The 15,758-nt window shown below is 37.0% G+C and overlaps 1 protein-coding gene across 1 annotated transcript in view; it reads right to left on the bottom strand.

Annotated features, from left to right (window-relative positions):
* Positions 1–15,758, bottom strand: part of SMYD3 (SET and MYND domain containing 3) — a gene marked incomplete at its 5' end in the record, with an annotated part of 346,236 nt that overhangs the window by 74,077 nt on the left and 256,401 nt on the right. Inside the window, 2 exons of the mRNA XM_010004615.1 lie at positions 6,830–6,932; positions 8,580–8,647. Coding sequence (XP_010002917.1) covers positions 6,830–6,932; positions 8,580–8,647 — 171 coding nt within the window. The remainder of the gene's footprint in view (positions 1–6,829; positions 6,933–8,579; positions 8,648–15,758) is intronic.

Below are 15,758 nucleotides of genomic sequence, written 5' to 3'. Positions count from 1 at the left end.
AAATCGGAGTGCGAAAGATTGTTTCTCTTGCTATGAGTTGTTGAAATTGATTGGTATAACTTTGGGAGCAAACTCAAATCAATATTAGCACAGAAACTTTAGAGAGAGGAAAGAGGGGAAGAGAGAGAAGGGACAGGGAGGGAGAGTGGGGGAAAAGAGAGAAAAGATGGAAAAGAAAAAAGAAGTTCAGTATCTGAAATTTCTGTTTATGAAAACTCACTTTTTGTCTAGCTTCAAAGCTTAAGTGTGTATTTAGCACTGATGTTATACAACAACCTGCTATCTAAAAAAATTTTACATCTTGTCTTAGGGAAGACCCTACTTGCAAATATATGTCTAAGGTCCTCTTACGTTATAGTCATCTTCAGTATGTCCGTGACATTCGTTTTGTGACCAAGGAAGCACAAAAGCATTGCAGTCAAAGTTGCTGAAACCACTGACAGGAAAATTTATTAAAATTATAAAAGCAAATGTGCTTAAATTTGTGCTATTTTCAACTCCTCATGCTGTAGACAGTGAATTCAAATCAACTACAGAGAAGTCTCTAGTTCGTCCCCTTTGATGCCTGCCAAAAGGAATTTTACAGGGCTAACCATTCATAGAGTTCTTCAAACGTTTAGAGTGCTGCAGAGGCACAAACTAGTGATAAGGGAAAGAATATAACAAAACAACAGCCCAGCTCCAAACAGCATTCAGTCATATGTGCTATTGAGTGATTACACTATACACTCAACACTCCAGAGAGGTCAGAGCTAAAAAAATCAGGTCACGTTATTTCATCCTGAGCCTAGGCACTTCAACTAATTGGGAGAATTTTCACATGGTTCTCAGTTAAATCATGAGAGTCCACTCAAAGAAATTACAGGAAAACCTAACCAATTTGTAGTAATGACTATAGAATCCATTGTCAGAACCTGCAATTTGCAAATTAGTGAGCATTCTAATTAAATGAGCAATTACCAAGCAACTAAAACAATGCCTCCATTTTTTTCATGTATTATTACAGTGTAATTTGATTACATATTGAAGGAGGACTATATTAAAAGAAGATTACAGAGATGGCAGTCAAGCATTTAGAATATTCATAAGCAGAAAGCCTGTGGAAAAAAAGTAATATGCTCTTATAATTGAAGATTAATAGTATAATTAATGAAAGAGACATATTAAAGTTTCACAAATAATAAAAAGTTAGGAAGTGTAAGAATTTTGTCAGGTTTTGCATTCTATATAACATCATTTTGTCCCAGCTTGTGCGTGTCTGAGCTGAGAGGGGATTAGTTTCACCACTGCTGGGTTACAGCAGAATAGTCTATACTAATAATTTACACAGGAGCTGTAGGCTTCCCTCTGAGCTTTCTGTGGTGAACAGATGGAAATTGTTTTGCCTATTTTTTTTTGTTTGTTTTGCCTTTTCTCCCAAGCTTGGACTCTTCTGCCCCTTTCTCTCCAAACTGTCCCTCTTCTCATTCTCTCTCCTGGACATGAGTATCATTTTACAGTCTTATTCTCCACACCTGGTTATCTAAAACTGGTTTCCAGCCTTCAGTTCCAGCTCCTTACATAGCCATTTTTGGTGAAATGGGCAGATTTTGTCATCCTACCAGTCCGATATCTGTCCTTCTGCCTCCCCTGCATGCCTTGGTTTAACAGCACTTGTTGCCCTACTCTGGTTTCTCAGTCATCTTCTGTGACCCCACCAACTTAGTCCTTGTTTTTTTCCCCAGCTGGTCCTACTTTGCATCCTCTCTAGTGTGGTAAGAAAGACCTGTCTTGATTCCTTTCCACAAACCAGTTTCCGGTAAAGTTGTAGTCCTAACCTCATCCTCCAGCCACTCCCAGCCCAATTTCCCTCTCCTATCACAGACATCTGATTTTCACGTCTCTTTGCAATTCACAGTTTTTTTGTGTCAAAATCATTCTGCACACTGGCTCATTCCCTTATTTCTTATCCTCTGCATAAACATCAGTGGATCTGACCCATGTCCTCTGGGGCTTTAGGTTCAGGTGGCATCCAGCAGTAAAAAGGATTTAATCAAGTTCAGGCACAGTGTAAGACAATAGAAATCTCTATGGAAAAATTATTCATGTGAGATTAGTCTATTATTTGCCAAAAGACAATGGTCTACACCCTATTATTGCTGCTGAACTGATCATTAGGCAGGGTTCAATTATAATATTGCAAAACAAACCCAGAGCCTACATCAAACTTGCTTCATCTATCTTCAGCCTACAGGCTTCATTTCTTTCTCTCTTTTCAGTTTTGGCTTTTTTCTTCTTCTTCTTCTTCTTCTTCTTCTTTTGGTAACAATTTGACACCAGTAATTTCTTCTTCAGAGATTACCAAACAGTGTTGGATATGAACAGTCACATAACAACCTGCTCTGGCTTAGAGAATATGACTATCCTGGAAGAGGACAAGAGGCTTTGTCACACTGATACCTTCTTTTAGCATTTTAACAGCTTCAGGTTTCTCTTGCTGTCAGAGGCCCTAGTCCAAATTTCCAGTCCTGCCAGCAGAAATCCATAAGTAAAAAAATTTTGCTGACAGACTGAATGGGAAAATGTAATATGAATATTTAGAAACAGGACCAACCTAACAGTGAGTAAGTCTATACTAATCATCTAATTGTTTAAACATCAAAATTCTGTATTCAAGTCTCTCTCCTGCACTTAATTTTGGATCTTTTTCATTAGATGCAAGGATCATTTAATTTGTACATATTTAGGAAATATGCCTATTTATCAAAGGTTGTCTTATTTGCATGTGGGATGTATGGCATTAATTAAAACATTATTTCAGCTGACCAAAGCTTGCCTCTTTAGTGTATCGTTTGTAAAGAATGTAGTAAATATTTTCCCCTGAACTGGAGAATATATATTTAGTAACATTTGTGAAGACAGGGAATTATTCAACAGCCATGAGACTTATTCTGAAAACTTTCTCCCTAGAAATGCAGCACTGTGTGAGCCCTGCTTCTTGCTCCAACACTGAAATTCTTTAACCATGGGTTTGGTAGTTAGTTTCTCGTGTTCCTCATTTGCCAAATGAGGTGGACACAGTTTTCCAGTACTGCCATGCTGCAGTGGACTTCATGTATATTTTTTGTAACGGGCTATAAGCTACAAATTTTCTAGACAGAGAAGTCTGTAGAAATTGGAAATAAATTATTTTAATGCAAACAGCAGGGGAAAAAAGTGAGTTCTCTTGTTTTTGCAATTATAGATCTCAGGGTCGTAGGGAGGGTTGGGACAAAAATCTCTTCCTGAGACAGAGTTATTTAAGTCGTAAACAGTCTCTCTTTCTGTTTTGGCATATATAATCAAAATGCCTTTTAACTCAAGGAAAAATTTGGTTTTAAAAAATGTAATGTGACCAAATGTAACGTGTCAAACAAACAGATACAAACATTCTCCTCATAGAATTATACAGAAATAGTACATATATTGGTTGAACTATATAATGAAGATAAGAGTTAATTGCTGGTCATCTGAAATAATTACCTGTATTTAGTATTAATTTTAAAAATTAGTTGCTCTGTAGGAGTATGGTCTGTTATGTGACTTTCTGCAGGAAGATACAAATTTGCTCTGATGGAGCTGATGAGAATCATGCACCTGTTTTGGTGCAGAACTAGACCCCAGCTAATACATCCTGTATCTCAGCAGGACTAACTGATTTGAGCTATGCACTGAGCTAACCATAGCTGTACAACTTCTAACTGGAAATCAGACAAAATAGCTCACATCTGCCTGCAGAACACCAGGTAGATACAGTAACTTACAAAAAGTCAATTCAAATTATAGAGCTCATCTTCATGCTGCTCAAAGTGGTTACTTCAGGGTAGGGAAATGATGCAGACCTCTTCGGAGCAGGCTGCTTGTCTTTTTGAGAAAATAAATTACTGATATTCTACCTCACCACTGAAGGAGCCCTGGTGATCTCTAGGTGAGTAATTTTTCCTTTCTTATAATCCTTCCCCATATCTTATCTTCCTTTGTAATACTTAAATTTCACTTTGGCTAGGAAAGGAAATCTTTGTATATTGTCAAAGTAAAGTCACGTTACAAAAGCTGCGATAATCAGCACTACAGCTAACATTATCTTGAGGAGCAAAAAGGGTTTATAATTAGTTTTGAGCTGCTGGAAGCAAGTTTCGGAAAGTCCTGTAGTCTTTTAAGTAGGGACATAACCCCCATATAAACCTATTCTTTCTTCCCACTATTAGATTCAATTATGCTCAAAAACCTGGTACAGAGTAGTCTCTTCAGTTTCAGGAGACCCCTTTCTAGAAACCACAACCCCCAGTATATGCATCAAGTTCAATAGCTGCTATCAAGCCTTGTCTCCCTTTCCCTTATTTTGTCCTCTCCTCTGCTCCCTGCATATTTAAAGAGGATTACAAATGTTTTTGTTTAAAATGGTAACTTTCTGCCCTCATAGAGCATGCAATTCCATAGAACCATATTAGTATAAAATGCAAAAAATAAACCTAAAGACAAATCTGAACTTTGGGTTTTTGAAGCAAAATTTAAGGACCAGACACTTTTCCATCTTCCCAGATCTTAGTATTTTATTATGATTCCTGCAATACGCTTTCTTTACTTAAAGCTTCAACTTTGAAAACCATGCAATTAAACATTAATCTTTTCTTTCAAATCCTACAAAAAACTTATATTCATGACTCATGGTTTCATAGTGCTTCTGGATTGGCAACACTGTCTTTGCCAAAAAAAGGGCCTAGATGGCTAGAATTTTTGCATAGGATTAGTCATTAGTTTTCCAAAAATACAGCACCATCAAATCTAGAACTTAGATTCTATAAAGATCCAAGTAAATATTTTCTGTCTCAGAAGTCCTAATTTTCTACTGCCTGAGATACATTTTGGCCTTAGGATTTCAACAAAATTCAAAGCCCCCAAAAAATTCAACTAAAACCCACTAAATTCCATATGCCTTCCTGTCAAAAACATGCAAAGCTAAGAAAATCTGCTTAGACATGAGACTAAAACTATACTGAAACAACTTCCACCAGGATATAAAAACTTTTGGAGGTTCACACAATCTTGGATGTCTTCTATCACTGGCTTCATAAATATAATAACTGTGTATAGAACGAGCACTCTAGTGTGGTTGGGACATAAAAATTACTCCTGAATAAACCTGCATCACACCACAACAGCTACATGCAATACAATCATATCTCTTCTTCTAGTTTACAACCAAAATCAGGTATACTGGTGCCTTCCTTTTTATGTGATTGTGAGATGATCACAATGGCCAGTCAACTCCTCTCCCTGTGTTTTCCCTGTGAACACAGGGCGTCAACAACTCCTTAACATGAGTAAATTGTTGTAGTCCTCTGATAGAAAGCACTACAAATGTCCAAAAATATTTTTACTTCTCACTTGCCTAGTGAACACATTGTACTGCAGTGGCTGATATTTTCCTGGCAAGGGTACAGAAGCCCTATCAAGTTTGATCCTCTATAGATAGTAAAGCCATCATCCTCTTCTACTAATCTCAGCTTATCTTGCTACTTAGCTTCTCATTTCTAATAAACCTTAGTGTTTATTTATTTTTTATTCATTACTACATAAGGGATCTCATGCTGTCTAAATCTAGAAAGTCTGAACAGGATAAGGCAAGTTTTCTACTGACAATAATTATTTTTTTCTTCTTGCCTCATGACGTGAAACTGTATTCATCTCACCACCACAGAGCACTCCATTTTTTCAGAAAACCCAATCAGATTTCTCCCTAACATGTATTTTCTTTCGTGTGAGGTCAGATTATGACCTCAGTAATATAAGTAAAAACTTAGCTCATAACAGGCAATACAGTTTCATGTACATAGGTGTGTAAATTCAATACATGGCTATTAAGAAAACTGAGCTCACCCTACCGCAGGCAACCAGCAAGGCAGCGTGGAAAGAAGTTGCACCAAAGATACCATGCAGAACCCAAAATGAAAAGCAGTAGCAGTTGTGTAATAGGAAAAGAAAACATTTCAGAGAGAGGGAAATAGGTACTACCTTTAAATTAGAAAATTAATGCCCTTGATCTCCCCAGAGGTTGAAGCACAGGCTTGAACTGCATTTACAGTAAGGACATGATTTTAAAATACCCAACAGCTAGGACTGTTTGGTACAGTAATTGGTACATGTAAAGTTACATCTATACACACATCTTTATAGGCCAATATTGCTTTACTGCAAAAGACATTTACTTTGAAATGCTTACCTGGTCACAAATTATTATATCCAAAGTAATGCAAATGCTGTTTTAAAACAAAACAAAACAAAAACCCCCAAAACAAACAAAAAGAAACAAACAAAAAAAACAGCAGAGAATACCTTTGATCAAAGCAGAAATCTCTTGTAAGGGCTATTTTGAAGTCTTTTCCAGTGAAATGGACAAGAAAACATTTTCACTGTCAATGAAAGTTTTACTACAACTGTATGGTTGCAGCCTGACAAATGCTTATTGTTGCAATAACATAGTGAACACTGCATTCCACCCAGAAATACTGTAAATATTTCCATCAGGGTAAAGACTTTTAAATACAAACAAAATGAAGTGCCTAGAGGAGGGAAGGAGGCACAAGAATTTATCAAGACTGCTAGTGATTTATGAGAAGTAATGATTATGGGGCCCAGGCAGTGTGAAGAGATGATTCTATTTATCATGTTCCCCTTGATAGCTATGTGCTAGAAAGTGGCATCAATATATCACCAAAATATTAAGCTGGTGGCCCTGCAGTCTGGAATCTATTTAGGGAGATATCATTGTTGCAGGTGTCTGAGATGGAAGGGAGGACAAATTAATTACCTCTTCACCAATCTGGATGTCTCGGACGGAGCGAAGTAAAAGCTGGTATCCTTCAAAAACTATCACACAGTTTGGGTCACAGCTGTGGTTCAGCAAAGACATGCTGTGAGGGGTGGCAGACAGGGAGAAAGAGAGAGAAAGAACTTTACAGAGGAGCCTCCACTGCCATTCCCCGTTAATCATTTAGAAGTAGCTAACATGATCACATCTGAAATATCAAGCAGTTAAGTTACGGCACAAATAAAATCCTGGTAAATCAGCTGCTCTTGTCTAGGGGAGGAAAATTAATTATTAGAAGATTTACATTAGTTGCTAATAGGAGTCACGCCTGGATGCCTTCATATCGTTCTGTCTTCTGTGTACTTGGGGCAGGAGGGAGGGGATGGCCTCACAGTGACTCTCAGAGAGGCCTGACCCAGGGGAGAGGGCAAAGCAGGCAAGTGGGGAACAAGGCAACCTGGACAGTTCATAGCAAAATGTTCATGCCTTGGGATGGCGATTTATTTCTGCTGCTTCTGCTCAGTTTCAGGACACTAAGCTTATCGGTTACCCTGACTGTCAGTGGAATCATGGTTGAAGGGGCCAGGAATCAACGTGTATTTGAATTAGGTAGAAAATACTGTGTTCTAAAACCAAAGTACTTGGTGTACAGATTTGAAAGAAGAGATAAAGCATTGCCTCTGTTTTACATATATTTTGTTCAGCTGAGGGTTCTTCCCCTATGGGAATGACCTAATGAAATTCTGGCATCATCAGGCTGGAAGAAAAATTTTTGGTGTATTCAGCTGCCTTTATTTGCTTCTCTTGTCTGCCTGTTCCAGTAACTCAAAATCCCAATTGTTGTTGGCAAAATAGAGATTGTTGCTCAGGGTCGGAGCCCTGCACCAAACCACATGTATTCAGTTCTTGACTCAAAGGAGCTATCAGGCAGAGCCTGACTCTTTTGCTATCCCTTCTGGCCTAATAAAATATCTCTGGTTAATCTCCACATGACCCCAGTAATGTACTCTGGGAGAGAGTACCCAGTTCACTTCTTGTGACATCACTGGGTATACTCCCAGAGCTGCTGGCAAGGTGATGCAGAGAAGGACCAAAGGATTTTATCTATTTTAAAACATACTGGGATGCTGAAGCTGTCAAGCCATGCAACAATATACAACCTCTTACTGAGACTAAACAAAGCACTTTTAATCACATACTAATTTTCCACACCATTATTACAGGTAACTGATCCTATGAAAGCAAAACCTTCTCTGGTATGTACTTTGTACCTAATAGAAATAAGAAATTATTCAAATATTAACATCCATCTCTCAAGGGGCTTATCTTTTCACCTTATTGGTTTCTTAGTTATAGCAATTTACTAATAAATGTGTTCAATTGTTTTATTTTAATTGCCAGTTCAGAAGGCTCTTGGCTGCAAATACCTGTGTTCTAAAGCAATGCTGAACAGGTTTCCTTTTACTCCTTCTAGTCACACATTTTTTTATGTCAGCAGTTACGCCTACTTAGAAAACCCCATAACAATAAAATATAAAGATGTATCTTACTTAAAATGTTTTAACTCTGTAATCAGGACTATTAATAATGTTTTCAACTTGTTCATATTTTTAATTTTCCTTTCAGTTATTTGCATTTCCCAGTTTCTCATTTGGACAAACTACCCGCTGCTTTGATGATCCTTACAGCTACCTAGGTAAAAAGGAAAAAAAAATAACAGATTTTGCCTGTGAATGTGAATCCACCATACCTGGGATACAGGCCAACACCAACATCCTGCATCTCTCCATTACTGATGGTGAAACAGTTACAGGTCACCTGTAAAAACAAGGGAAAAAGAATCCAGGATTACCAGAATAATTTGGAAACCCCATACTCACATGAAAAAAAACTTTCAAAATAAAATGAAGGGGCAATTACTAATTGGATGGGAAACATTCAAGCCCAACACCAGTGCTCTTTCATTTCAGTGCAGTCACATCTGGGACACAGTCTCCTGTAAAACTGCAGTCAATTAAAAGCAGAAATATTAGTATCCTGCAAAAATGTAGGGTTAAACACATGCAGAGGCCCTACTTCCCTGTCCAGAGGGGGAAAAAACCCAAACCACTCTAAACAGAGCCTGAGAAGCTTAGCCCAGAGACAACATAGCAGATGACAGTGACTGCTGATGAAAAGAGTGACTGTTTCCATGCAGGACCTCTGCTGAAGCCAGGCTGTCACAGAACCTTTTAATGAGTACCAGTGGAGCCCAAATAATACTTATAGGACAATTCTAATGTAAATAGCAGCCTTGACTGTGGCAACCTGATATGGGCAGAAGGAAATATAAAGACTGAGAAATGTCGTATCTTTCGCATTATGGGTATTTTGGTTTGTGTGTGGAAGATCTCACAAAAAAAAACATGTTCAAATTCCCATTCAAGAGAAAAATAACCTTTCATTTAATCCCAAATATTCAGCTTGATAGTGTAGTCTTCCCTCATACCATCATGCAAAGCTAAAGTGGTTTTAGAAAAGAGTGAAGAATAGAAGCTTTTCATAAGTAGATATTATTCTACCCCAAACTATCACACCAAAGTTTCTTGGTGTTCAACTCCAAGATAGAACAGAACTTCTTAAATAATTAGCAAGCATAATTTTCATGATGTTTGAACCCCATTCCTAATATATTTTTCAAATACATTGAACAGTAGGTTTTTTTGTTTGGGTTTGTGCTGTTTTGTTTTGGTGGGGTTTTTTTTACTTCTTTTTGTCCATTAATCTGTTGGTCAGTTATTAATGAAATACTAATAAAATACTTTATGTAGAAAACTAATACATGATACAAGGAAAGTCCCAGTTCTCTTCTGCATACTATTAGATACTAATATCATTAATTATACTTAGAACAGAAAATGAGTTAGACTAGGATTTGGCAGATAAGAAAATGAGATTTCAAAGTCGCAGTATTACCTGAAGAGTAATTGCCCAGAACAGAATTGCACACCTCTATTTTAAGGAGCTACATTGAACAATTTAATAGTGTATCTCATCTTATAAATTGACAAATTCTTATTTGTGAGAGCACTGACCATAAGATGAAAATGAAATCCTCTTTCAAACTTTCTCATAAAATTTGACAGCAACATTAATTTAAATAAATGTACATTCAGTAGGGCATGTGTTTTTTTAAATGGTTAGACAATACTTTGATTAGTCTATTATTTATGTAACTCACTCAAATGGTCCTGATCAATTACCAAAAGCATGTATCTTAATTATTTCTTTCATGCTGGCATTGGATATAAAGTGTCAGACAACTTCTGAGCAAAGATTAGTCCATTTAAAGTGGCAGTTATCCTGGCTCTAAAAATATTTACTTGATTTTGGAAGTTATTGAAAAAATAACGCCTTCCAGGTAAAAGAGAAACAAAGTCAGCTTATGTGGACCATAGCTCTCTCTAACGGCTTATGAAGTAGCAGAGGTCAAACAACTCTTAGAACTAAATGAAGCCCTCTTCCTTGCAAATCTCCTATTATTACCATAAAACTGTTTATACTAACAATATTGAATTTCGAACACTGTAGAGTTATAGAAACTGTTTCATTGTTTTCTGTTAAAGGTATTTATTCTATCATGTGAGAGGCTTCATACACAGAAGTAGCAATATTTTTACTTTTCCCTTTTAATAAACATGCATTAGCTTTTGATGCCAGGATATAAACTAAGAAAACCATGAGATGAATGGATGCTCTAACATTTGGATATCAAGAGTTTTTTCTCAAGAGTAATCCATTGTGAGGCACTTTTTATCCCCTTTGTTTTAGATACTTTCACAGTATGCAGTTGCATCTCAAGATCCCAATGAGGTAGTGAAATACCATCTAATTTCCAATTACTTGCAATTTTAAATATGAGACTGGGAATCCAAATTATACAGGGATTGATCTAAAAAGGTATTTAAGTACATAAACATAGGCAGAAGTCTAACTGATCCCAGACATTTTGAACAGCATAATTTTGCTCACAATTCTACTAGAAGCATAAGAAGTGTCAGGTGCTCTGAGGTTTGAATAACCTCTAAGGAGACAATCCTTTTCCCCCTTTTAAACTCAGGTATGAAAAAACAGTGATACAAAGTGTACTACCAATAGCCTTTGTTACAGCTGTTTTCTGTCCTCAGCAAGTGGAGAGAGAGGAAGATTTCATCATTTATGGTCTGAACAATTCTGATATAATGACAATCCTTTGCAGATAGTTATCAGTCAGTCACAGGTATCAATATGAAATCTCCACAGTCTGTCAACTGGGGATGGGGATGGTTGGTTGTTCTCTTTTAGATTTGTTACAAAGTCTTTTAAAATCTCCTGAATCTCCTACAAGGTTCTGAGATTTCAATCCAAAAGTCCACCACAGGACTTCATATAGAAGATCACATTTCCCAAGAAACAAAAGGAAGGAAGCATTTCATTTACAGAACACCTGAAGAAAAATCCATTTTCTTAGCTTCCCAGGAGTCATAGACATTTATGCATAGGTCAAATAACAGCTAAATCTGGAGTATCTAACACTGCTTCAGGAGAGCACAGGTAAGCTGCTTGGTCTTGATTTACAGATCAAAACCTACTGGAACTGAAAGTTATCTAATTCCATTGCTAGGGAGAAACAAAACAGACAAAACAAAAACAGAAACAAACCACAAAAAACCAAACAAAAACCACCAAAAAAACCCTAAACAACAAAATAACAAAAAAACTTGTCTTTTTCATGCATCGAGGTATTTCTTTTACGTGGTCACCTGCATTGTCTTTATTCTGCCTTAACTGACCTGTCTTCTTTCTTATACTACAATCAGGTTCTAATTCTTTGTGATCTCAAATTTTAAAATAAGAAAGACTAAACAATTCTCAGCAATCTGGTGCTTCAAGAAATGGGTTCTTCCTTACAAAGGCATGACCCTTCTCCTCTAAACTCTAGCAGGATCATTTATCTCAGTTATTTAATTTGTGCTGTTGTTCAGCTTGTCCCTTCTGATTTCTCTAAAAATCCCTCTCCATCAGCTACATGGCACAAAAACTGCATATCCATACACAGACACAGAAGAGAGTACTCACAGAGCTTGTTATACCCACAAATAAGGAAAAATGTCCATATATTTCAGAACTTCAAAGTTATTACGTTGCATTCCTTGCCATTTCTAAAATTTCTGAAATAACACATCTCCCAGCATGAGAACCACAGGAAAACTCTCAAGGGAGAGTCACAGACTTTTCAGTCCTTCACAATGCAGTACTTAATTAGGAGTATCCTAGAGCTCTTAAGGGTTATCACCATAGCCTGGCCATACAGTTCACTAACAATTTAAAGAATCAGTTCTTAGTGTTTGAGTTGGCAATAAATCCTGCAAGTTTATTTAAAAGGAATTGCTATTTCAAACAACAAAAAATATTACATAAACTGATTGAATTATATTTGTTCTTTTGAGAGACTGCACATGTTTTAGAGAGGTATCCCATACTCAGTAAGGTAACCCAAGTAGAAGACATAATGTTTCTCAGACTGATAAACACACAGAGAGTAAATCAACTTTACTGACTATTATTCTTAGGCATACTTTATCAGGAAATCAAAATTACTGCAATTTGTTAAATTCTATTTCCTTTCTGAGTGACACATGAAAACTCTGTAAACTTACCCTGTAAGGAGGTCTCTGTTCTCAAAATCTCTGGAGCTACTGTTCAAGCAAACTCTGTTTATGCCAGACCCAGAGCCTAGTAGACAGCCATGCAGACTTAATTCAGTGTTTGCATCTGATGGGGTATGAAGGCTTCAGTTTGTTAACATACTGAGTTGAATTTGCTTTCAGTTCAGACCTCATTCATATTGCTTTATACTATGGATTTGTATTTGGCTTAAATAAAGCAGACTCAGACTTGATAGCAGGACATTCCAGATTTGGAATTTCGGACACTAAGACAATGAAAAATGTCAATAAGGGAGTAAGGGAATGAAAACAAATAATTATTGGCTAACACTTGCTGCAGAGATCAAATTACAAATACCAAGACTAATAATCAATCATTTTGTCTCCATGTGTTCTTGTAGTTTCCTGTGACAAAGTGAGGCAGCTCTTACAAGATGTCTAAGAAACCCTCACAAGAAGTACCAAAGGCTATATTGCACTGATATGGTCAATAAAATTTTCAGATTTGATATACAATCATTGCAGCCATCTCTGTAAATGGTGTGCCACAGCTGTTGTATTTTAACCCAGGAAGAAAGCCATTACCAACACTTTTTTCTATAATCTATGAACCTAGTGTAAAGTAAATTAGAGATACAAAAAAACGTTCATGAATTATTAATTTTTTCATTCATACCAAAGCTGAATGGGTTTTCCTGGTCATTGACAAATATTTTTAAAAAGATGCTGTAATCAGTTATCATGTTAACAGGCTTCTCGAGAGACTCAAACATTAGCCATGAGGAACAGGTGGGCAGTACATGCCGTGCAAGGAGCACACTCATTCAAACAACCAAGACATTCCCCGGAGACCTCCTAGCACCACTAAAGCTCTGCACCAATACCTCTTTCCCACTCCAGGATGAACAGATACCAAATACAGCTGGTTGATTGATCTCAAATCTGCTGTTGCCTTCATTTGGCACATGAAGTGCTAGAATAACAGTGCTAAGCATGGCAACAGTGCTAGACTGTAAATGCACAGTATGCCAAAGTGGTGGCAGACCCGTCAAACTCATTTTGAGCTTATCTCAGCTGCTCACAACTTGACACCCAGGCTTCCCATGTGGGCAGAGCTTTTTGCTCTGAAACCTCAGCTCTGTCCACTGGACAGGGCATTGGAAAGGGAAAGGAGATGGGACAAGGTGGGAACGCGTCCGCTATCCAAATGCTGTGCTGGAAGAAGCCCTGTGACAAGGCTCATTTGCAAACTAGACCCTTGTGGTACTTACACACTTGCATGTTTTACTAAACCAGGAACTTTGAATCTGATTCTACATTGCATGGTACTCAGGAACTACCTACTAGATTCCATAAGAGCCACAGAACCAAAACTAGATGAAGGAAACACCAAAGGATCAAAATCAACTGAGAAAAAAAATAAATAAAGGATTATTTGGTGCTGTGTTCCAGACAGAGGTCAAAACCTATTAGAATGGCTTTGGGAAAGTTTCTCTTATTTACATTTGCAGACTACAGAAAGAGGACAAGTAGTTAACTGTTTGTGATACTTGCTCAGAAACCTTGGTGCAATTACATGAAATTTGAAGAAGTTACATTTCTTTCACAACATGACTGAATTTGCAATTATTTCATTTTACTTCAGGAACAATTCATCCCATTAATCTCTTGTGAATCTCTGAATTAGAGACTACCCTTACTTCAGAGCTAGTTACAGCAAAGATTTGCAACTGTTTTCTTAGTTCTTCTTCTTACGTCTTTGGAGATCCTGCTTCATATTGACTGTCAATATTTCAGGCCTCTTTTGCTATTATAGCAGTGAAGTTTCTGATGAGTGTGCAGAACACAAGTATCCCTTGCAAAGGGCTGTCATCACCTACAAGCCACTAGACAGGATAAATTTGGCCTGACATTAACAGATGGTTTAATGCAAGTGTGCTTCAGGCATCCCTTCTTAGTACTCAGCTAAGTGGTGCAATTTTGATTGGAATGGAATGAAAATAGGCAAATTAACTCTTCTCTTCTTAACCCCACACATACTTCTCCAATCTTTCAAATAAAATATTTAGCTATGCAGCTAAATGTATTTGACTGCCAAGAATTTCAAAGACATCATTACTAGGACAAATGTTATGTTCGCAATGGACACTTTTTTTTTAAAGTGTGTGCAAGACACAGTTACAAATCTAAGAGTTGCAAAGTTAAATCCTAAAACATGAAAAAATATTGCCCTCTCCAGGTAAAATATCTTGAAGTTTTGTAGAATTCCTACGAAAGACTTTATACAACCTGTCCTAACCTTTTCACAAATTTTTCCTCTGACAACAGTCAGTAAGTCTTATGTTCCCTTTGATGAAATTCTAGCTTTCACCCAGCTTTTCAAATGTTGTTATTATTATTATTCCTGCTTTTTGGAACAGAACTGAAATGCATCTATTTCTGGAGCAGAACTGGAGAGAAAGAACTTCAAAGCCACTAATGGATCATATTACAGTATGCTTGCAGCATTTGGCATTATTAATTGGAGTGGAGTAGAGACATGACATCCTTCTCTTCATCCTCATTTTCGTACTGGTAACTCCACTCCTGTGAAACAGGGCAGAGTTGTTATCTTAATTTCAACCACCACTCCATGCCTGTCTATTGAAAATAAACTGCTTGTTTATTGAATAAGATCAAAATTCATGGGCATCCAGTGTGGCTAACTGACTTTGTATTTGCCTTGCATATTTTGTTACAGATAGCTGTTTTTCTGGTTTTTAAAGGTATATTTAAAAAATAAATGTTGGACTTAATATGAAAAATTAGGTTGAGTTTCAGCTATGGTTTCTGGTATGAAAATTACATAGGCAAAACCAAAACATTAATGAATTAACCTCGTATAACTTCAGCTAATAATACAGGTGGAATAAATTACTGTCTGTCATCTCCTTCAATTACCCAGATGATTTCCCCATGCCTGGCTAATAACTGCTAGGCAGCCCAAGTTAGGTGACATGAAACCTAGCCTAAATGTTTCAGGGTTTGCTGACTCTGTTCTCACAGTTGCAATATAATCATTATTCCTTTTGGAGGTGCTTGTTAAGCTAGACTCTCAAATATATTCACCTCTAGTTCATCAGCCATAAGTCTTTGGATGTACTCTGTTTGGCTGCGTGGATTTTTGCTTCCTCTTTTTCACTCTTTAACTAATGTCTAATAGTTAAATTGACTATTGTCCAACAGGTTTCTTTCTACTGGTC

The sequence above is a fragment of the Chaetura pelagica genome, unplaced genomic scaffold (assembly GCF_000747805.2).
Source record: "Chaetura pelagica isolate M959 unplaced genomic scaffold, ChaPel_1.0 scaffold278, whole genome shotgun sequence".
NCBI lineage: Eukaryota > Metazoa > Chordata > Aves > Apodiformes > Apodidae > Chaetura > Chaetura pelagica.
The sequence above is the reverse complement of the archived record's forward strand: the minus strand, read 5'-3'. Positions and strand labels throughout refer to the sequence as shown.